At 39.7% G+C, this 25667-nt stretch overlaps 1 protein-coding gene across 1 annotated transcript in view; it reads right to left on the reverse strand.

Moving 5' to 3' along the window:
- shf (Src homology 2 domain containing F) overlaps positions 1–25667 on the reverse strand; it is a 98742-nt gene that overhangs the window by 16885 nt on the left and 56190 nt on the right. Inside the window, 2 exon segments of the mRNA XM_079465571.1 lie at positions 7905–7994; positions 8800–9009. Coding sequence (XP_079321697.1) covers positions 7905–7994; positions 8800–9009 — 300 coding nt within the window.

The following is a 25667-nucleotide window of genomic DNA, read 5'->3' on the forward strand; positions in this document are numbered from 1 at the left end:
ACAGGTAATTAGAAAAAACACCACATTATACTCCTCCATGCTGCTTCTCATTATCTCAGACCTTGTCTAGCATGATACACAAACACAATAAAAAACGATCTGCTATAAGCATAAAACAGCAATAATACATCTAATGGACCACCACTCCAAATGAACTTCTCTATTGCTCCCTCAACTGAAACGGCTCTTCTGAAGACAACCTTTTACTGAAGTCCATTCATGGATTGAATAATATTGTTACAGCAAATCTAGTGATGTAAACCATCCCACTCACAACACAAGCAGTATTACAGTCCTCAATATCATTACAAGTGAGAAGCATATATAGTAACACTGTGTCTACACCGGACGCGACATGCGTGATGCAACTAATTCAGACCACCAGCAACTTTGTCGATGGGTGTTGATAGTCTCTGGCAACTAGGTAGTTATGGCAGAGACGGATGACATGAGCTCTGCTGCTTTACTCCTATTGGTTGGAAAGTCGCTCATCATTTGCTTAAAGTTGAGCAAATATGTCACGTCGCTAGACGCACCCACTTCCTGTTGCCAACTGTCGCTGTTGCCCGTGTAGCTGGCTCTCCATTATAAAGAATGACATAGCCTCGCTTTGTCGCTGGCGGTCTGAACGGGGCGTAAAATTTGGTTAACCTGTTAAATTCCACAATACAGAGAGCCAAAACCACAGTCAGACCTTCCATCATACAGTCCTAATATACCAAGACACATCATCACAGTGAGATCCCCAAGGTGCCATTAGGACCAAAACCTTTTACAACGCCCAAGGAAAGATACTCACTAATACCAAATCGAATAACTTAAACATACTTTAAGTACCATGCTGTCAGCAGTATTAGTGGTTATAGAATTTCTGCCAGGATACACTGAATTAGACACACCCTTTTTTCCAAACCCCACCTCCAAAACACAGATGCTTAAAGGCTATTAGAATGAAAAATGAACCAGCATTGCATCATAGGCACAGTGAAAGCTTTTGTGAATCTTCCTAATAACTGGACAACAAATTCACACATACTTCGCCAACTCATTAAAAACCAACATCAAGGTACACCGGGAGTTCATTGTCAAGAAATGAGACGTTCCTTGTCACCTAAGCCCCCAAGCTGCGTCTGTTATGAATGAAACAAGAAACAAATCCCACCATTTCGCTTTCCGCGCATCATCTCCCCATCGCTATTCTGACAGAAACCGAGCTCGACACGACACACAAGCCAAAACAAACACAAAAGACAAACAAAACGTCTCCCAGAGGCCGGTTTGATACAAACAATCGCTTTGAGCGGTGCTGGTGAATTTCAAAGCAGGCTAAACCATACTTGTGATTCATTTGGCATTGCCTGCTTTCATTACTTGACAAGGGAACGACCTAACCTGCCACCACATCCAAAATAAAGCTGCCGGTTTGTTGACTACCCTGTCAGGCCGCAATGCGTTTTATCCAGCTGATAAACTGACTCCTCCGATCCCCGGTTATGAACTCGCCCTTGTCTTTGGTACCAGAGAGGAATCGCAACTCTGTGGTCTAATGTAATGAATAAGGCTACAACAAAAATCTCTGGCAGAAAAATTGAATATTTAGTGGCTCCTAGCATTTTCGAATAATGCTCTGCTAAGAGCGGTCACACGACAACTATTGTTCAACAACGGTGAGATAGGATGACAGTTGACAGAGCGCCATTATCTGCACGCTTTCTGCTGAATGGAGCCGATCCAGCAGGCGAGAGAGAGGTCAGCCTCTGACAGCTAATATAATAACTTCCTCCACAGAAGGGTGAAGTAGAGGCCTGCCAGCAGCCCGATTAAAAAGCTAATTCTCGTCCGGCGCTTTAGATTAGCATGTAATTGTTTTGGGAGGGAGAAGCTTTGCCTGTCATCCCCGTAGGATGGCGGAGTAGCGAATTCACCCGGGTCACACATATTAGCTGACTCACACATGAGATGAATTGTGTATATCGGCTTTTCCACCTTGAAGGTGAACTTGCTTAAGAGGCAGTCACTCAAAGATTTCTTGCGTTAAGCTAGTAAGCCTTTACAATTTCTGTTGGCAGACGAATTCTTTTGAGAAGTCCTTGGCCTTGTGGTAATACAGCATATTGCGAGGATTAGTGCGTTTTACAGCCTTGGCAGAATCCCCGATGCAAAATTACCCTGTTTGTAAACACGAGTGCTGGAGTAGGTGGCGATGTTTCTGTCTTAATTTCAGGGTGTTTTCACACTTGGTTCGTTTCGGTGATCCGAAAGCAGTTTGTGAGAATTGTGTCTTGTATGGTAATTTAGTCACCAAACGCAAATGAAGAGCAATTTAGAGGGTACTGTGAAAGAAAGGTGGCGATCAAATAAATAAACCAAATCTAGAACGGAGTCAATTTAAGGTCAGCAGTGAATGCAGAAAGAGAATCTTAAAGTGGTCTGTGATTGGTTCATTTAAGGATAACCGGGGTTATTATTGTTCACTAAAACTTAAGTTTAAAACTTGTTAATTACAATGAATGAGAAATTAGCTTTAGGCCTAAATATAAATAAAAAAGGATATAAAAATTAGAAATGATGCCTAAGCAATAATCTGAAATACCTTAAAGTTGAGCGACTAAAATGATTAACGTCAAATAAATAAACGTACGCAACTAAAACTGAGATAAAGTATAAATCACAATAATTTAACAATGCAAAACGTAACTTAAATAAACAGCAAAACAAAAAACACGAAATAATTTAATACAAATATAAAAATGATTTAATTAATAAAAGAATAAGAAGCTAATTCAAAGCTGTAACAAAACTAAAGTAAAACCGAAGTCTCGCTGCAATTCGTAACTATTTTAATTTGTATGAATTTGTACATTTCTTTTGTACATTTTAGTACGATTTAGCTTTAGCACCAGTTTAGGTTTGGGGTCGGGATAGGGGAGGGGTTTCAATATGGCGTTTTTCAAATAATCGTACGTTGACTTACAAATTAGCCACCTCATAATATTGATGAATTCACATGAGATTAGGCTTAATAACTCATACACAAGAAGTAGGACGTGCATCACTCTGGATCATCATTTGGGTTTAGAGTTCAGTTCTTGAAAATAAATTATTCTATGATTGCTAAGGCACAATACTAATACCAATTACACGCACGTTTAATAGACACACTCCTGCACATCTCAAGGCAAACTTCAACCAATTACAATCATTGATTTCCTCAATAAACCTGCTGTCACCAAATAATAGGCAATTTAATAAAAGTGGGAAAATTGCTACATTATTGTGAGCACCAGTTTCAAATGAATATTTAGACACTATTACACACACAATGACAGAAACACACACACACTCAATGACAGAAACACACACACACTCAATGACAGAAACAAACACAGACTCAATGACAGAAACACACACAGACTCAATGACAGAAACACACACACACTCAATGACAGAAACACACACACACTCAATGACAGAAACAAACACACACTCAATGACAGAAACACACACACACACACTCAATGACAGAAACACACACACACACAATGACAGAAACACACGCACGCACGCACGCACGCACGCACGCACGCACGCACGCACACAATGACAGAAACACACACACACACACACACACACACACACACACACACACACATTCTCAATGATTGTGTTGAACTTTGGCCGAGTTCACCAATCTGGCACGGTTCTGAGTTGATGAGTTAGCAATACCCAGTGTCTATTCCTTGTCCTTTCCTTGAACCTGCTGGCACCAAATTTAAAAGAACATGCTGGGCGAGGAAAAAATGTCCTCAATTTCCCAGAATTCCCTTGGGCAGGACTCATTCAGGCAAGCAGGGTTTTATCTCATGTTCCAGCATACTGATTTGAAAGCAATCTTATAGCGGAGCTGCTGAGGGGTTGGATAATCCAGAACTAGGCAGATGAAAAGGGCAAAATGAATAGATTCCATTTCACACTTTTATTTATGCTTGACGGAGACCTAATTAACAGCAGGAGACCGATGACTATTTGTAACACGCCATTTAGACACGAGCAGGCTTTAGGCTAGACAAATCTGTGCGTTCTGAAGGAGTGTGAACCATCTAAACAGAATCCACGATAAGACAGATCAGACATGAAATGTTAAGCCTTGGACCTGATGCACTGAAGCACTTAGCTCATGCAAAGCTGTTTCACTGCGGTGACACGAATGACAAAGTTAGTAATACAGTAGTATCTGACAACCCTGATATATTTGCAGCATCTGTAAATATGCACTGCACGGCTAAAATCTGTTGTCTGGCAATCCAAAGAAATAACCATGAAGCGTTCAGAAACGTGTCACACTCAATAACATCCACAATAATCAACTCGTCTTCAGGAAGTTGCCAAGACTTTCTAATGAAGCAGTCAGTCAAGTTAAATGTGACTTGAAGAAGCGCTTGTTCTTAAAGAGTCTCTTGATCTGCTTCTGGTTAATGCTGCCAGCAAATTGTATGCGTATTCAAAACATGGGGGTGTGATGTAATTACATATAGCGCTGTGGAAATGTAAAGCGTGTTTCCTACGCCTCGGGTGCAATTAGAAAAGTCAAGCACGTTTTCGAGAAGTTCACAGCAGTAACTGTGGCATTTCATCGTCGCCATCTGTGATAAATAAGTCAACAACTGTTGTGCTAACTATCTGAGCGAAGCCTGTGGAGGGGAAACTCTTTCACACGCTGCTGGGTGCTGTTCGATTAATAAAATGTAAAGCTTATATGAGGGCTTGTGTTTAGGTAAATGAATGTGTGGACTTGACAAGCGGTCCAGCTCAGTGTTTATCTTGTGTAAATGACTCAACATACAGTATGAACGAGTCTTTGCTGTTTCTGCCAATGTTGCTGTAATGGCGAGCGAGTGCAGGGGAGATGATGCAGGTTAGAAAGCCTGCATACCTTCATCATTATGCCATCTGCATTGTGGAGACTGATGTGAAAACAGCCATCTCCCACTAAACAATAGCATAGCTCAGCCTGCGGGGGACACTTTACTAAACAGGCCAAAATAGCGCAGATTTTAAAAAAGCGCAGATGGGAGTGAATATTTCTGTGGTTGATATACTAACAAGGCGGACATTAAAAAACATATCCCATTTCAACAATGACCAATGCAATCCACTAAAAGCAGCGCAAATTAGCACAAGGTTTAAGATTAATGCTTAATGACGGATGCAAACCTTAGTAAATAAAGTTTGCACTGAAGAGGAAACTACTACAAATGTGTATGTAATACAGTCAGTCGCAAACTTTGTGTCCACATCTTTTCAACGCAAACGTGTTCCTAGCAAATACTGACAGTAGTTTCTTTTACGCAAGCCTTTAGTAAATCTGGTATTTGATTAATTTCTGTACGTGTTGTTAGAATTTTTATTCGTGACACTAAACGAACGATTGAAAATCGATTTTAATCATCAGTTTGGCTTGGTTACTATATGCTGAACACCCAGAGATCTTAGATTAAGATTTCACTTAGGCGTTCTTGTTTCTTTGCAACAGTATGTGTGCTGTATACATGCACAGTGTGTATGTGTGAGAGTGTGGGCATGGTAATAGATATGATTGTAAGTGCGGAAACCAAAGGTCACAACAAAAATGGCAATAACAGTCATTTTTTACCTTGTGGGGACATTTTTTTGGACCCCATGTAAACAGCTTCTAAATCAAACTAAATGCGGTTATGTGAAAATGTAAAAATGCTATAATGGGTGTTAGGGGACTGAATATACAGTTTGTACAGTATAAAAATCATTACATCTATGGAAAGTGTGTCTGTGAGAAGATAAGCGCTCTGGCATTTCTGTCTCTTGAGTGGCAGCTTTGAACCCAATGAAAGCACCATGTGACCAATCTGTGTGTGTTCCATGACAGAAGCCCGTTATCACACCATAGCACTGGCATGGAAATGAGACACTCTGAGGGACAGAAAAAAGCATCAGACATGCAAGACTGTTAGTGAGAAAAACGGGGAATGAATATCACTAACGCTTACAATAATGCGAGCCACTGTTTCTTTAAAACGTAGCAAAATTTCTGTGCATAAGTTAACAAATTTAAATGATATAAACCAGCTTGCTGTCATAGCTGTTGGCATCAACTTGTGAAACTATGTAACCCTATCACGCATGCATAGAGATCCTTACAGTGGAAAGGTGTACAAAAAGCCGTTTCATGCATGTTTGTGGGTTTTGAGAATTTTGTACAAATTAGAGATGCACCGATATATCGGCCCATAAAAGCAGTTATTTTTTTCAACCGTGTGTATGCAGATAACTCTTGTGACGATGCCATGTTTATGGAATTAAAAGGGAAAGCTATAGAAAATAGCTGTATTGACAAAAATGTATGTGCTTATTGTGTTTTCACCTTGCAGGTTTATCTTTATAGCCAAAGGCGCACACACATTTTTGATGTATCCTCGCATTCACACTGAGCTCATCAGTCACGCTGGACCTTTATCTGCTGTGCTGGTGTGTATGTGTGAGCTGAGAGGTCGGAGATAACCAGATGACTAATTAGGGGACGTACAAGTGCATAACCTCGCAGTGCCCTACACTAACACATACCTGCAAATAACTGAACATGCTTCATTGATAAATCCTTGAGTGAATATAACACACACGCACGCACGCACACAGACAGCATAACAAATGCTTCAGTGGATTAATCTTGCACTAAATAAATAGCACAAGACGCACAAATGAAATCCACTACAGCACACAACACGGAGATATTAATGCTGTGCGTTTCGTTCGACCGAACGAAGGTTGATTAAATACACATGAACATGAACCACAGCGCTGCGTGATAACCAAACCCCTCATTCATACTAACCGCAATTTTTTCCCTGCTTGAATGAGTCTCCCGCAGTCACTTTAGCTTCGCAACCAACTACATTTATCCTAATCAAGTATTTGCATTTTACAAGCTGACAGACAAATTTAAAGAAGTCGAATTCTTGCACGCGAAAATACGGCGAGACGTGGACGACTCGAAATAAGACCAATGAGTATTACATTATTCATGTAATAATGAAAAGTAGCGAAATGCAAATACAATGTAAAACTCTCCAACAGACAGTGACCCAGATACATCCAAAAGTTGGGCAAGGAAAAATTCTCTCCCTCAAGCGATGTACGAACAACCGATAATAACACAAAGTCTTCATTTATAAAAAAAGCCCCTAATGAGTGTCTCGCCCCCGGCGTTTCTCTAAGGTCGTGACCTTAGAATGACATTCTGACCTCGGGAAATCAGCGTCTGACTGGTAGACAACCAGAGGAGCTCCCAAGGGTGTTCTGCTATGATTGAAGTTTCTTGAAGATTTCTTTTTGAAGACAGAAAATATCTGAGTGTTAACAGGTCCACAGGAAGGATATTTCTGAGAGGATCTGGCACCATGCCAGAAGCCTTCAGACTGATTTCCGATTTCTCTCCTTCTTGACGGACAAAAAGTGCCAAAGCAGGATTTATCTATACAGGAGCACAATAGCGAGAGGTAAAGGCAGTCGAAAAAGTAGGACAAGGACATGTGGGAAATAATGAAGTCTTTGAAAGCTCTGATCGACAGCACTGCGGTTTCTCCTCGGAGAAATATATTTTAAAATTCAAAATGCAACTCACAACATTAATGCGTAGAACACGAAGAGTATGTACTTAATGAAAGACAAGCAATGTGTTTCAGTTCTTCATATTGTTCTTAAAACATGACAAACTTTTTACGTTTGGGTGAACTATCCCAGAAAGCATTAGAACCGTTACTGATCTGCGAGGAAAACAGCCTTAAATGTTAAAACTAATTCAGTTATATATTCAGGCAGACAGAGAGCAAGAGAAGAGCGAGGGAGAACCAGCCCTTCCACCACAGTACCTTTCAGGGGTCCAGAGATGTCGGCATCTCTGCTGGTTGGTCCTCTGGTGCTCGAGTCCTCATGACTAATGCAGTTATAACAAAGCAGAGCTGTTCCACAAACAACACAAACAAAAGGAAAAGGAAACACCTTTCAAGATCTTTCATCTGGTCAATATTTTATTCTGTTGCATTTACTAAACTAAACTTTGAACAGCCTTGTTTGGTTGTGCCCGAGTCAACCATGAGTCCTTGTGCCAAATCAAGGTAACGTTCAGAAAACTAAAGACACCCGTAACACCTGATCTCACCCTGAAAAAGTGACAACAGACCTTTGTTATATCAGCACCAGTTCGATTGGTAGGTCGTATACGGAAAGAGAAAGCAAGGCCACACATGTGCACACACACAGGACGTCCGTTCGCAGTCAAAAGTAGGCCACCCGGAGAGATAGAAACTGAAAGTGGGCTGTTCCTGAAGTTCACCGAGGAATAAAGTAGGTAACAATCAGAGACAAAGAGAAATCTTTGACCTGAAAATCTCCCAGAATTCCCAGGAAAAGGAGGATACTGTGATTGTCAAACCTTTGCAATGGAAATGCTTCAGGCGTGATTCAGGTTCCCACCAACTCACAAAAGCATGAGACCCCGCACCACCCCTTGTAATTTTTTAAACAACATACGAATGACACCATCTCACAGTCAACCACGATCAATGAACACAACTACTGCACTGAAAAATGTGGTTAAGTTGGTAACATTAATAATTATTTTTATTTACTCCACCACCAGAAACCCACTCCCGCAGAGCCAGGCACATGACTTTAACATCAGGTTAATACGGCTGTTCAGTATTTATTAATCACTCACTCGAAGCCATTAGAAAACAATTAAAAAAAGCTAAGCATGAACCGAACCTGCGAAGGCTTTCGATATCCGTTCTTTTTTCCACTCCCACGGCTGGTCGTACTCCTCCGGAGGCCTTTCGTCATCCTGGGGTAACCTGCTCTCCCGAGAGCACCGGCCTCCATCCAGCTCTCCTCCGTTCTCCTCTGGTTCATATGGGGTGTCGTATAGAGGTAGCTGCCGTACCAGACCGTCTTTAGATCCACGACCACCTCGGATTTCTGTGATATAAACAAATACAGAGACCATTGGTACATGACAGATTCAAAGTTTAATATTAACATTTCCAAATCAAACGTTTTTTTTTGCTGAGCTCCAGGGTACCAGATTCAGGCAGTTTCATTAACATTTCTGTGAAGGCTTTATTTACACGAAGTGCTTAAAAGCTTTAGTAAATTTACTCCTAAAAAGCTTAAACAAGCCTGAACAAGCTAATTGTGTTTAATAGCGAGACCTGCCGGGTGGAAAAAGAGCAATCTCACACAAAAATCCCCAAGAGTCTCATCTGAAGACGACATAACAGAAAGTGATCAGCCAGAGATCGTCCGATCACTATATTTCAAGGACAAGTACTCAAAATAAAATAAATGAACACATCAATGAGGGCTGTCAAACAATTAAACGAATCCAAAATAAACTTTGTGTTTACATAATATATGTATGTGCATATTCATTTTGTATTTATAAACACAAAAACAAACACATACACATACACGTACACGTAAGCATATTTAGATGCATTTATTGTATTCATTTATAAATATATATTTTTTTATTTATATATTTTATTATAATATTGTATTTATTTAAATTAGAAGAACACGAAAACAAAAACAAACATACATGTAAACATATTTAGATGCATTTATTGTATTCATTTATAAATATATATACATATATATTTCATATGTAATAATACACATATGTATAAACGTATAGGTCTGACTGGCATGGCATGATAAAATCAGAAACAAGTCTGGCTAACGTGTGTATGTGTGTTTTAGGAGAAAGTAGCTGGTTGAATACTAGACAGCATCCATAGTCAAATCATGCGTTAAAGAATTACACTTCAAGACAATAAAAGACAACATCACAGAATCATTCCCAATTACCCCATCAACAGATACAAAACTCAAAGTCTCCATTACTCCCTAAAACCATCTCTAATGCTGGGGTGGTATGAAGCTGTTAACAGTCAGTTTTATAGGTATACAGTATAATGCGGGGACGCTCGTGAAATGAAATATAACACTGCACCACTGCATAATTGCATCTCTGCCCGAGGGAGCTCTTGCGGAAAAATGGGGAAAGTGTAGTGAGTAATGGAGACGGTAGGAGAGGCCAAAAGAGGTGGAGGTGGTTTTAAGTATCAGGACATAATAAAACAAAAATCAGCTGGTCCTTAGCAGTCTTAAAAATAGTCTAATACCACCTTCGAACAACAACACATGATATATTACACTGTGTCATTTATTATTTACTGTAACAAAAACGATAAGTGAAAAACGAAAATCCTCACTGCTTCAATGAGAATTAAAATGAAAAGTAATAGTAAGGTGCTGCCAATCAAACGCTCCTGATTCCCTGATCATCAGCAAGTGTGAGCGCCTCTAAAAAAGCTGAAGTTTTGTTAGTTTGCAACATGGAGGTTTGTGTTAACAAAAGCAAGCAAGAAAGACGTCTGTAATATTAAGTTTCCGATTCGCAAAAATTCAAACACGGCTTTAGAGAAGCAAGATGCTTCAGGACGAGTTACAAACCCATTTCCAAACAATCTGAAGTCCATCATTGCACAGTGAGGAAGATTATTTACAGGAGGAAAAATTCAAAAACAAAGGCCAAACGTTCCAGCAGATTGACCCCAAGGTCACACCATTAAAGCTTGGAAAATGTACGATGTTGAAAAATATTGCGATATAATGTATAGAACAACTTGTTAAACAACATGATACACAATACAATTAGTTTGTAAAAGTAAAAGTTTGTCAAATCGATTTGAACTATACATTTACATTTATGCATTTGGCAGACGCTTTTATCCATTGTATTATACAATACATTTGTTTCTAAGGATGTGCAATCCCCTGGGATCGAACAAACAAACCTTAGCATTGCTAGTGCCATGCTCTAACCACTGAGCTACAGGAAAGCTTTATTAACATATATTTAAAATCAAATACATCTATAACCAACATATACGCGTCACATTCTTTCTGATCAGTGATCATCTTCCATGCATGCACTAACATTCATGTGCTAGTCTCTGCTATTTGTGTCGACCTAAAAGGTTGACTATACAGGTACACAACTTTGAAATACACAAATTATTCTACTATTGCAAACTGGCTTAAAATGCACATGTGTGATATTTAGAAACATGCATTCCTACAAAACGCACGGCTGTTTTTATACATCCAATCAAATCGCAGTGAAAAACAAAAGCCACACCCACTATTTTTCTCATTAGATTCCATTTCACACGGAAATGCATTAAAAAAGTAAAAACGCTTGCAACTTCCGGTTAACGGGGAGTGTTGGTGTGCTACTACAGTACTTGGCCTCACATATTACACTTCACTTAGTCAACAAGTCATACTACTAGTTAGTTAATTAGTAACGTGAACCAGTTTACTGTTTATAACTACGTTTTTTGAATTTTATATTTTCATTCAGCGCTGGTGCCTTATTAGCATGCTAACACCGTGTATTGTGAGCATCCCGCCTCATTACCAGCAAAGTGAGATCCAGTTAACATCCAAACAACTTCTCTCCAGTACACAAAGATAAATCTACAGCTAAAAACACAAGGAAGAAAGATTTGTGTGATGGACATTGATAGGGAGCCACACAGCGAGGTTAAGACAAAAGTCGAATTTTACCTGCACCGAAACGCACATGCTGTTCAGCTGGAAAGGTTTAAATAAGGCCAACCAGCATGAACAGGAGACTATTAGAGGCTGCCTGAAGAGAGGGAGTGTGTAAGGAACTCATACATGCAAGCTTACATCCACTCACGCTGGGACTGATGTCGCTCTCCATGCCTCCCTGTACTCGTTTGGGCACGTTGTTGCGGTTCGGAAAGATGGATGTATCCATCTGCCGGAGTGCATTACGATAATTAGCGGTTCCAGCGGATCTGAAGCCGGCATAGAGGAGCTTGTGCCCTTTAACCCTACACGTCTGCAACAGCTCAGGAGTCAAAGTTCAAATGACAACCCCGCCGTTCCACATGTACATATACACACCGTGACCGCCCACCCACCGCATTAGCGCCGCTTCCTCTCCAGGTGTCAGATGCTGTGTGAATGCATGCGTGTGGGTGGTCTGGTGGCTTTCTGTTGATTTACGGCGTCACATGACGGGACACATTGTGGAAATCAAAGCTTACCATTGACCTTCACCTCTTCAACCCACCTACATCACGGCAGCAAATATTTGCAATGCACCAGCCGATCAACATCCTCATAAAAATGTTGAATTCTTGTAGGATTTTCCCGCAGGGTCTGTTTTTTGGCTCTCGTTCCTGCGTTTGTAGATCCAATTACCAAAAATACCATTCTTAGACACTGTTGACATCAAATATTAATTCAAGTCACACTCTTTTCATCTGTAACTACAGTACATGCTCCAGGTTTTCCATTATATGCCAGAAGTCCGTGTTTCCTCTTTATCATCCCTCTAGAATCCCCTGCTTGCTAACCTTTCCGTTACCTCAGGCTCATATGGAAACAACTTAATCCCCAAAGAGGGGAAATACTGTTACTGGTTTAAAATTCTGAAATCCTGTGCTATGTCAGCCAAGTCCTCTGGCAAATAAATGCTGTAGTGTGTATGTACTGTATGCGTGTGTGTGTGTGTTCTCTGGATTAAACTAAATACATCAGTTTAAACTCTACAGCTGGGCACGACAAGTCACACCTGTTCTCCTCACCTTTCCACCCTTCCTTTGAATAAACGATCGCTTTAAAATCCTACATCTATACTCGCAGGGAATTGTGGGTGGGAACGCAGGAATAAAACATATCTCCTCTTGCACCTGAGCACTGCAATAGGACTTTCATGGTATTTACAGATATTTAGGGCAAAGGGTTTTCAAAAATAGAAATTCTGTCATTCTGTTGTTCATTTAAATTTATGTCATCCAAAACCTTTATATCGGTCTTCCTTATGCGGAATACAAAAGTAGATTTTTCTACCCCGAGGGGTCGCAAGGCTGCGGGGGAGGAAGTTGAATTTAGTATTATAATTAGATATACCGCATTTAATCAATAAGTGTAACAAAATATACAAATTTTACTTAAAAATAAAACCCATCAGCCTTTGGAAATTCCTCCCCCCCCCTCGATCGTGACCCCGAGGTGATTATGCCACATTAACAACATTAATAACCGCATTAGGTTAGGTGCAGCAAGTCAATTTATAGCACAGCGTAAAACATACCCATGTGTGCACACAGAATATTTTTCAGGCTTTAAGTTGAGGATATATGTGTCGAAATGAATCGCATCAACGGAAGACAACTCAGGGAGTCCAGTGGAGGAGGGCAGAGATGCGCGGCAGTCAGAAAGGACATCGTAAGTACGAAAAGAGGCCGACGTTTGCATATAGTCAATCGAATCAGCACTCTAATCATTCAATGAAATTTTACCATCTGTTGTAATTGTTTATGGTTCATGTATAACTTTAAGTAAAATAATGAGTAAATAACTATAAAATAATATGTTAGACCGTTCTTTTGTGTTGTCATTACATGCGTGTTTGGATAGACCTAATAACCTCCTCCGAGGAAAAGTTTGGGAACTCCTGCCCTAGGCAATGGCTGGTGAATGGAGAAAAAATACAGGCCAATAAATTGTATCTTGCATTTTTAAATATATAAAAATATTATAACAACACACAGTTGTATTATTTAGTTATTCTTCTATTAATACTAAAAGAAATCTTGAAATTTGAAATTCTTAAAATGTTTGGTTCTCACAGAGTATTCATTATCCACAAGTTAAGGATTAAAACATTTTTATAACCCTTAAGGGAATGCGAGACGCAAACAGGTTCATAATTCCCAAGACCGTAATACTTCACTTGACTTCAGAAAAAATGATCTGATAAATCACAACTGTCATTCAGAGCATTTCAATTTAGGTTTTGTATAACAAAAGAGTAATAATTAGTTCAGTCTTTCAATGATATAAAAAATGTTGTTTCTCTTTTGTTTAGGTACTTCTCTCAACCACTTTTCATTAGTCCTTAATTATATGCTGTTTTGTGAAGAAATAGTTGCATTATGCTTCCTGTCAGATTAAAGTCATGGTTATTTATGTTGCGTAAACTGTATTTGAATATCTACTCCGTTTGCTAGTTATGACATTTCTTGCATATGCTCTCTGAGCCAACTGTTGCAGATCCAGTCCAATCCCACTTTGTTTTAACACAATACAATTACTGTATATTCCTTTAATTACAAACAAAACATTTTATTTCACCTGTAGCAGAGCAGAAGTGAGCAGTCTTTCAAACGTGTTATCTGCTTGGCTCAGGAAGCACATATGAGATCCCGTGAGACCTCCAATTTTGGGTGTACTGCTATCTCTGACGGTCAGAGGCAGTCTGTATTTGTGTGGTCTCAAATGAAGTTGGGCTGGCCGTACGGCACATAGAGAAAATGCTTTAGACTCTTAATCAGCTCCAAATTTTTTGTCTGCATGTCAGACAGAATATAATGAAATTGCAACGGTGAATGCATTTGTAGCATGTGTGCACTATTGATTTGACGGTGTTATGTTCTAAATAGACATCTCGATGTCATCTCGGGTGTCTTGGACAAGAGCCATTGTCTTTCTTTTGTATCCGCATTTCAAAATACTGTGCGGGTCTGTTTGAAAAGCTAAATGTGGTTATTGTTTGTACTCATTGTGAATGACAGTGACAATTCCATAAGCAAAAGAAAAGGTAGCCCGCCTCCCAGTCCCATCTTTAAAATGCCCATATGCAGCAGACATTTGGTTATATGAACAGTTATAAAGTTTTTCTCCATCATTTGACCATCATTTTATAAATTACCTAAAAATGTATACAAACATCTCTTTTTAAGTTGTTCACAACATGTTTTTTTGTGAATGTAGCACATTGTTAAAGTGCGTCAGGTGAAAAGCATTCACTTTCACACTTAATGTGTATTTCATTAAACTGTAAGTCTAAGCACTTAGACCTGTTTGTGCACAAAAGAATGATAAAAAGGTAATAAATGTCATATGGTAAGCTGGACTATGGGAAGGGTTGAGAAGTCTCTGGTTTTCCTGCAAAATTGGGCTACCTTAAAACGGTTGCCGCCGTTTTTTTTCCTGCGGGTTTAAGATATAAGAATATTGTACATCGGCAGTCATTCTTAAAGTAAGGTTAGGTTTTATGAAAACATTTATAAAACTGTCTTCATAATAACTAATATAAACTCATTTTCAATAAGAAATTGTGTGAAATGCCAAACAGTGTCCTGTAAAATATGTCTTGTTGGAGTGAAACACTTTGAGTTTTGGAACTTGAGCTGAGGTCGTTGGGCAAGTTAGCTGTAATTGTGCTTTCCCTGTGAAGATCTGGCAACCCTGACTGTGGATGATACTGTATATGCTGGGGTTTGCATTGACATGCCAAGTGTCACAATGGACCTTTTGTACATTTATAACACTATACTGGTCCATTTAACCCCATTATAACTTCACTTTGACTTCTGAAAAACAGACGTATGGCTGCTTTTCAAGACCATGTCTGATTAACTGTCATTACCGCTCACTATGGTTACATGCATTAGTAGTGAGAAGGGAATTGATTTTAACCCAATCAATGAGACAGGATTCGATACGCCTCTGTCTACTGTACCACGCACAGAGCCCTGATAGTAATACGGTTATCAATACCACACATTGACCGTGTGAACTTCCAACAGTCCAACAGCTGCCTGTAAAGATCTGACACAGTCTCAAGAGAAACAGGAGACAGCTACTGTTGATCTCACATCTTATTATTTCAAACCATCCACCATTTGAAACATTTACAACCCATCCACTACCACCCCATCTGCCTCAATCTGATCATCCACATTATCTCTTTCTTACAGCCGAAGCCGAGACAGGCGTCCTCTGTTCTCAAACCCATCCAGCTGCCAGGACTGCCTGAGACGCACACACAAACTCAACTCATATATTTCTTCTGTCCATCTTCTGTTCCGTCTCTGGGCCCATACACTGTGAGCTTTGCCAAGCTAGTGTGGTGGCCACATCCATACCCAACCTGTGACTGAGTGGAGCTGCATCTGTGGTCTGGAGCCAGAGTGTATTTTCGGTCTGGGCTCTTTGTGGTGTGCATGTGTGTCCCTGCAAACAGCTGCGCAAAACGTGAACCTTTCAGTAAGCTAAAATAAGTGTACCAAGGCCGGGTGGTATGACTGTATATACAACGAGAGAATATAAATGTCAACTGGTAAGGTTCTGCTCTATGATATATTCAACACCAAATGTATTTAAGGTGTTGTGTGTAATATTTCGGAGGATCTATTGACAGAAATTCAATATAAGATACATAACTATTCTTCAATAAATAATGAAGCCTTTTGATTTTACTGCTGTTATTGTTATTATTAGAATGAGCTTTTTCTGTCTACATACACCGCAGGTCCCCTTACATGGAATTCACCATGTTGTTTCTACAGTAGCCCTAAACGGACAAAATGCTCCACAGAACACGTTTTGTAAATCATCTCTTTCGGCACAGAAGCGAAAATGTAGTTCTGTGTTAGGCACAATACTGCTTCGAAAGAGAGAGATGAGTGAGCATTGCTCGCAATTCGCAACCTCACCACTAGATGTCTCAAAAATCTCCACATTGCTCCTTTAATGCAATATTTGTGTTATTTTTAAGAACTGGTTTTGTAAAACACTGTGTGACAGTTGTTTAATGAGAAATTTGTGAGAGCACAGATCTATTAAAAAAAAGAGGAATTCTGTAAAGCTGGTGCATTGTGGGTGCTAAAGATAAATTCCTGACATACAGAGCAAAACCAGGCAATTTGAGTCAATATTTCCAAACTATGAGTTTGAGAATTAGACAAAGTAAGTGTACAGTGTCTGTTTGCATGATCAATGGCTGAGACGGGCCAAAATATCTCTTCGCACACGCCTCAGACATGGTTTTACTCTACTACTGTGCTACTGGCAGAAAGAGGAAGAATAATAGATGGACATAAAAAGTGGGAGGAGTCCATGACAAGTCTCAGTTTAGGTGGGTGGCGTAAGAGGAGGTACCATAGCGGAAAGAAAGAGAATCGATGAGAGACTGGATCCATGCACCAGGGTACAATCACTGTGTTTTTCAAGGCACCAGTTCAACCAGTATCACCGAATACATGCTCACATCATCTCTTGAACAGACGACATTGTTTTAATAATCCTTGTTTATGTTTATCATGAACAAACCCCTACATATGGATGCGTAGCTCATCTTAAATGGTTTATACTACAGACGTGAATGATTCCTTTAATGGTGCATCCGATACAACCGAAGACAGGTTACTTTCTAAGCGATATTACTTACTATTTTTGCCTGGCAGACAATAAAGCGGGCAACAAATAAACACAGATTTAAATTCCAAGACAGAGACTTGCGGGCTGGCTCTTTTGGTCTATATGAAACCACATTGCAACCACATGGAACACACATGCACACCAACTGCTTAACTACAGCTCCAACTTCTCTGGATGCCTATACGACATATTCCATCAAAACAAACATCTTTCAAAAAATAAAAAACAGCTTTTAATACAACTTTAATATAAACAAAGCAGCAGAGAGGATTTTATTAGCATTATCAATCTTCCCGTATTGACAACTGCTGCATCCACAGCAAAAAATCTAACTCCTAACAAAGGACTTGATATGAATAATTGATCAAATATGTGTGTGTATCTGAAAGAGAGTATGTGGGACAGGTAAAAAGATGAGTAGGGTGGTTTGTTAGCTGGAATGTGTGTCTGTGTCCACAGTGGCCAGTGCCTGGACGGCAGCATTGATTCCAGCCAGGACGAAACAGCAATTACACCTCATTAGAACCTGCATGAAGGCTCATTAACCGAAGATTAATGAGAAGCCTGTCTGAAATCTGGCCTGTCCAACACCATGCATCACCTTGATAGTGAGATGCCAAGAAGAAAGTTGGGCAAACAAATAAAACACATAACTGCTAACCTTTTTGCATGTATAATGAGCATGGATTCCAGAAACTTTTCTGAAAGCTTCACAGACTTCCTGGAAATCTGAACACGAATCATTCACAATTTTCTATTGCGCTTTTCAATTTTTTTTAGAAAACTGTTGCAAAGCAGCTTATGTAATAATGCATTTAACATGTCCAATGTGAAAAAAAAATTAAAAAAAATCACAAGATATTTATAGACCGGTTCATTGGACGCACGCACGCCCCCCCAAGTTTACTTCCGGTCTGTGTTTGGCTCGTCTCGTAAAATATAACCATTTATATATTATTTTATTGATGTTAATATTAATTTGTATTATTATTTTACTGTATAATAATTGTAATAAATAAACAATTTGTTGAATTTTGTTGTATGTTCACTTCATGAAATGAACTTGTTGAATGGGTCCTGTAGTTTGGTTGCATTTAAAGAAACTGTAAGGTACATTGACATCTAGCGGTTGAACTTGGTATCGGAGTCTAAATTCAAAATACTGGAGAGACAAGTTTAGCCAAGCAACGGTTCATCTCGGTATCTTTTGCTTGTTATCAGAAATAAGCTAAAGGCACTGCAAGTTAACTGCAGCCCACGAATGCATTTGTTTATGTTGTCACTTTGTGTTTCAACACAACATAAATGTAAGAGCAAAGTTCAACCAACAGGGCACTAAGGACTGATTTACACATTACATATTTCACTTTTGAAAAGAACATGAAATCAGAACGATCACTTTACTTCTGTAATGCACTTTCATGGTCTTACAGATTATTATTTAACAAAGAACATTTTAAAATAAAGTTTACATCATTAAAACGAATCACTTATAGTTATTGTAATTCATAATTGTCATTCTAAAAAAGGTACCAAATTTAATTTGAAAATGACCCCTTCATGCCCCCGTTAAATGCATTGTCATGATCCTGCCTCTCCTTGTCTTGGTTTTCGAGTCTTGTGGCAGGATCATGTCAGTACCATGTGTTTTGTGTGGAGAAAGAGCATTGTTTTGGTTTAAGAAGCCATGCTCTCTCTCCAGTGTCGCGTCCTTTAGTCCCGCCCCCTTGTTTCCCCGGTTAGCGGTCCATTAGTGTTAGTCTTGTCTCCAGCCCTGATCCATCTTTCCCTTAGTGTTTCAGTCCCCTCACCTGCCTCGTGCAATCCTCCTGTTAGCTTTCCCTTAGTGTTTCATCCATGTCACCTGCCGCCACTCTCCCTGTGTCATCAGTCCTTGTTAGTGTTTCCCCTTATCAAGCCCCAGTTTCCCTCTGTCTCTTGTCGGTTCATTTTGCATTTTGCTCACTTTTGCACATTTACCCTAGTCTGTCTGGATTACCCGTGTTCCTGTTCCTGTTCAAAGTTTGTGGATTATTGATTTATTATTCTAAGGACGTGGTTTGTTTTGTCCCCTTGAGGGAGGCTTTTGTTTACTGTCTTGTTTTAGTTCATGTTTTCCCCATCGAGGGTCTTTTGTTTTAATAAAGTTTTGTGATTTATATCAAGTCTGCCTGCGCTTGGGTTCTGTCTACACACCCTGACATGCGTTGCTAATGTTCTTGTATATTGGTTTTATCATTTTGCCTAAACTGATAACGCCAATAAAACTTTATCAATAAAATCATACCCATCTATGTGTACCGCTATTCATGACTCTTTACTATATTTAATCCCTTCCATCACGATTAGAACTAAAAACAGTGAGCAGCATGAGCTGTTAACCCTGAGCATCTTAACACCGCTTCTATTCTAAGGTTTGATTTGAATTCCCAATACTGTAGAGTATTAAGACACATTAAACACTGAAACGCTGTCTTACGCAACCACGCAGTTAAATAGAGCCATCTTAGACAGTTCTGGAGCACCCACACAATAAAGAGATGAGCTTGACAAGAGCCGAGAAGCTCACTGCGCAGAGAGCTGCAGGATCTGTTTGATTCCATTCTGTCCTCCAGCGGCGGTAGGCAACTGTGTCTCTTGTTCCACGGTAGAGATAAAACTTGAGCTGGGTGCAATCAGAGTTCAGCCAAAGCAGAGAGGGAAGAGGAGAATGAGACATGCGAGAGAGAGAAGCTAAGTTGCTTCTGGCTCTGGGAGTCGTATGCCAGGTTTGATGGCTAATCTAGCCCAGCGATCAGGCCATGCGGGGCTGGCGCGTGGATGGTCTTGTGATGAATGACCACTCGACCCTCCTGCCTGCCGAGGGTCAACAGCCCATTAGAGCTGATGGCTCCCAGCGACAGACGGGCACACGCTTACAGTCAACCCCACCCGTTACTAATGTCCCTCGCTTCTATCAATCCCCGTCCTGAAGAAAGAATGGGGAAGAAAAAAATGGAAATTCATATCAACTGTGTTAATTGTAAAAAACGGTTTGGGAAGCTCAACAGCAGCTGCACGAATACTCATCAGACATGCACATCGGTTTGACGAAGCCAGTGTGAAAATCTGTGCCAATTTTCCTTAAATGTGATAATGCTGATAAAAAAAATTTTCTCTCTCGGAAATGAAAGCGTGCGTTTGCTTATTAAGTGGTAATCTGATAATCTCCTGTACATATTGCCTAACAAAACCCAAAGCGCTGAGGACGATATGCGAGAGGAATTACCGGTTCCCTGACCAATCTTATGTGGGAAAGAAAACAAGAACGCATCATTTTTCATTTCATCAAATTTGTGTCGCACGGTATTTTTAGCTTATATAATTACACGGACAGTACCGCGAAGCTTGATTTCTTCTAAGTGTTGTTGCTTTTAAAAACTAGGGCTCTGGTCTTGTCTAATAATAGGCCTCTGAATTTAATGGCCAAGTAAAACGCCCAGAGGACCGAGTTCACACAGTTTTACTGTGTTTCTGAGACTTTAGCACAGTCAGCAGATACCATTAAACTAGAATGTATGGCTACATAAAGCCCTGAAATAGCATACTTGTTCAGTTAATGTATAAGCAAAGTGACAGAGGAACAAAGGGGACAGAGGAACAAAGAGAACGGAGAGTGAGATTACATGAAACGCATAACTGCATGATCCCACATTCATATGTACACACTCAATGTATATCCTTATAATAACAAATGGAAAACTGCAAATGCGTATCCTGCCCCACCTAAAATGAAATAAAAGATGTTTCCACTGTATTACAGGGTGAATGTCAGGGAACGCTACATAAGGTGGGTAATTTACTGTACAGTCAGTCAGTCAGTTATTATTGCGAAACCAGCCCAACAGGGAGATCAAGACCTTATTTTGCAATACACAGGTACATTGTACATGATCTTGTAGAGTCGTTTGTCAAGTCGCCCACCTCTACTGTGTAACCGGTTGCCTGGGATAACAGCCAAATTTCCTTTCATTTTAGAAAAAAAGCTATGTAATCTTCTACTGTGATTTAGGGACCATTTATACGTCTTCAACCGCAACTGGAAATTTTTGTAAGCGTGTTGGCTGTTTGTTTTCACACCAACGGCATTTTGGGGGACAAAAAACAACATTTGGAAAACTGGTTTCAAAGTACAACGGTGCGTCCCAATTCGCAAGCCATCCGCCCTTATATCGTTCTTGAAATAGAATTAGTACGTCCCAAATCAAAGTCTGCTGAAATGAGTATTCTCAATGTACTCTTATGGTCTACTGTTTCCAGTGAAAATTCGAAGTGTAGATCCAGACACACAAAAACGGCTGTAATTACCAACAATGCACCGTGAGAGGGCGGAGTTTAGTGTTGCTGCACTGCATAAATAAAATGAAATAAAAGGTGCTTCACTAAATTAAAAAAATGTAAGTATACAGTAAACATTGCATACATAGGCTAATTATGATTGAATAATTTCTTAAATCCAAAGAAGAGCTGTATTTTGTTAACAATCACAGTGTCAACCAGGCAACAACGGCCTCTTCTGTATGTCCTAGCGCACTTTCCCATATCGTGCATAGTATAAGTAGACGAATTGGGATACAGCGCCAGTCTTTATAAACGACGTTATTATAGTTTCGTAATAAACAATGATAAAGCTGACGTGCATGCATATTACGTCTTCAGACTGTAGACATGCGCAAGTATCCCCAAAACAGTAAGGGCGATATACAGGAGTGTGTGTTTATGCTAGGCAACATACTTTTCTACAGCAAAGTCTAGATTTACACCACTACGACCAACGGAGACACATTATTAGTAACATTCGCTAGACTCTCTCACACACATACAGCGCCAAAGGGAATTTAAAAGCACTTTTGGGTTAAATCTGAATGTGTGTATGTGTGCAGTTATCTATTTTCGCTACCACTTTAGTATAGGGACCAATTCTCACTAGTATATAGTTGCTTATTAGCATGCCTAGTATTAGCATAGCTGTTTATTAGCACTTATAAAGCACATATTCTACATGAACATATTCTACTTCCCTAATCCTACACAATACCAAACCTAACAACTACCTTACTAACTATTAATAAGCAACAAACTAGGAGTTTACAGAGGCAAAAGTCGTAGTTAATGGTTTATTAAAACAGAGAACTGGACCTTAAAATAAAACGTGTTATTATTTCCTAACAATGTTATATCCACAACTACTAGCCTGGCATGCATAATACAGCATTTGTACTCGTTTTCGTGGATCCGTGTAAACGTGTAATTTTTTTAAATGCACTAACATCTGTTTTCTATTCTTTTCGAAAAACTATTTACTTACCCTCATGTATATAAACCTGTCAATAACTCCAAACCTGTATAAAGCTTTCTTCTATGGAAGAAGACATTTTGAGAAATGTGTCCATACAATGGAAGTCAATTTGGTTAGCACCATTCTTTGAAAAGATCTTTGTTTGTGTTCTGCAGACGTCATGCAGGTTTGGAATGACACGAGTGTGTACAAATGATCCAAAACATAACTTTTTGGCTGAACTGTGCATATAATTCATGCATGGAGCTGATTGGCAATCATGTTTAAGGCAAATCAGAACTCCCACACACCACAGACACACTGAAAATCAAGCTACAGGATTCAAGTTTGCCGTCAAACCAGAACACACACACACACTTCACCTGCTGAGGTGAAATCTAAATTCAACAACATCACATCTGTTCAGCGCTTCGGGAGATCAGTCATTAAACTTTACGTCATGCCGAGGGTCTGTCAGAAACAGTGGAGTGGAAACACAGGAGGGTCTTGTGACGTCGACAGCAAAATCACTGTGTGGGCCCTTTAAGAGTGTCAATAAATAAAAACTTAAAGCATGCAGATGCTTACTAGGATAAAGCTGCAAAACATTTAGCACACGTATCAGGTGTGAGGAGTTTAACCCAGTGATTGATGTGGCATTAATGTGACTCCAGAAGAGATTAAGACTAATGATTTTAGCTTACAGGTTATATCACTCGGAACAGCACTGTTTCAATGCAAATAATGCTCAGAGATTATCATAAATTACCACCTTCTGTAATAAAAACAACATTGGTATGTTTGGGGGACTAAAAAAGAAATGCGCCGTGGAGCTGCGAAATGGAAATGCAAAACAATGTCATAACCTACAGCACTAGAAAAAAGAAGTGATGAAATGGGACGTGGTTACATAAATACATTTGTTTTGTAACCGTACCCGCACAGATACAGCGCCCACGGAGCACTGTGCTTTCAATGAGATATCAAAATACAATGTGCATGTATACATTTCAAACTTCTCACTTCGAGTGAAAACCCAAAAATGAAAATTCGGTCATCCTTTGCTCTTGCCATTTCAAGCCTGTATGACTTTCTATCTTCTGCAGAACACAAAATAGATATTTTGAAGAATGTCGGTAACCAAACATTGACGGTACCCCATTGTGTCAATATAATAGAAGTAAATGGGTATTGACGTTGTTTGGTTACAAAGCAACAGCACATTCTTCAAATGATCTTTTGTGTTCTGCAGAACGAAGAAAGTCCTACAGGTTTGAAATGACAGGAAGGTGAGTAAATAATGACTGATATGAAATAATATCCATTTAAATATTTAGCCTTACCCTGCAATAGTTCGAATAACCCTCAGTTTAGTAATACACCTCTATACTGCCGCAAGGTTAGCACATAACCACCAACCACACGGTTAATTGCAACAACATCACATTTAGCCCAGGCTGAAACTGCTATTCCTTCAAAATGCCATCAATCCAGAAAACAGGCTAATGGTTTACTTAGTAACAGGTGTTCTCGCATAAACTTAATGAGCATCCCGAGTATTTAACATCCTGGCATGTGTGCATTTATGGAGAGATAACATCCCATCTCGCAAAGCGGCGTATTAAATAATAAACATTTCACCCAAAAGGCTAACGCGTTTATAAAGTGTGTTAGCCGGCTAACTTACTCCTTAAGTCGGTCTATGTGCCAGGGCGCAGTCATCGCTCCACGCTGGCACGTTCTCAGGGCTCCGTCTGGCTCCAGCTTTGCTCCCTTTTCACAGCGGGAAGCAAACCAACTCTGCGCCAAACATCAGTCAGCAAGCCATTTACTTTTACTGCCAACCTGCCCGAATAACGGCTAATGAAGGCTAAGGGCCACGCGGGAGGTTTTACGGGGTGCCGGTGGAGGTCGCGTTTCGTACTGAACACCAGAGTGGTTCTGAAAATTTCGTTGGCGGAGATGGTTTTGAGATCAGCAGAACAGGGAAGGTTTGCCACTGAGGGCACATTTATGGGAAGTTTGGTTTGGGAAAGACAAGGTAACCTCTCACTTTGATTGCCCTCGAGTGTCATTGGGGAGAGTTATGACTGCTGCTCAACTAAACATAACTAATGTGAGCCAAGAAACTTTTTATGAAAGGATGATGGTGAATGAGTAAAGCTTTAGTCATCTCTTCCCGTAGAATAAGGAACTGTTGCCAGCACTGTGTTGGCGGGTACAGTGAGTTAGCAAACAAACATTTCCTTTCAAAGCACTTCACTACAAGAAAACAGTTTCTGTTCGTAATATATATAAAGAGTTATAAAAAAAGAAATGCCAAAGCTGTACCCTTTGATTTCACAAATTTAGTTAAGACGTGCCAATCCATGTATGCTGCATTAATGATTAATGATACGTAATCAAACTAAATATCAGTGATCCACATTAATTACACTATATATCAAACTTATGAATCTTGTTTGACGTATATGTCATATGTACACGGACCATGACGACGCACACACAGCCTCCCCGCTAAAGATCTGTTTCACACTGTCACCCGCGGAGAAATGCGCACGTGGTTGTGAAAACGCAGAATCAGGAGAGTGCCGTGCTGACAGACTGCATAAGGATCGATCAGCTCATTCCAGTTTAAATCCATCACTGTGATTGAGTCGCTCGGCATGCAGAAAGGAGCAGAGCCCCATCGCTGCGGATCCACAAAAACACAACAAGCTGAGACGTATATATGGAGATTTATGAAACAGTATTAATATAAACAAAATAGATTGCTTCTGCTTTATTGAACGTCTAGACAGAAGACAATGTTTTCAGTTATAGAAATAACTGTGAACTTGAATTTTGTTTCATTGGAAATTATTGGCATGGCAACAAAGGGAGGATGGAGAATATCAATGAAATTACATCTGTTTATCCATTAAATAATTCACGGGTCTGCTAATGTCCTGCAGGGGGTCGGCAAGTGAATATACAAAACAGATTATTT

The sequence above is a fragment of the Barbatula barbatula genome, assembly GCF_947034865.1.
Source record: "Barbatula barbatula genome assembly, chromosome: 10".
Taxonomy (NCBI): Eukaryota; Metazoa; Chordata; class Actinopteri; order Cypriniformes; family Nemacheilidae; genus Barbatula; species Barbatula barbatula.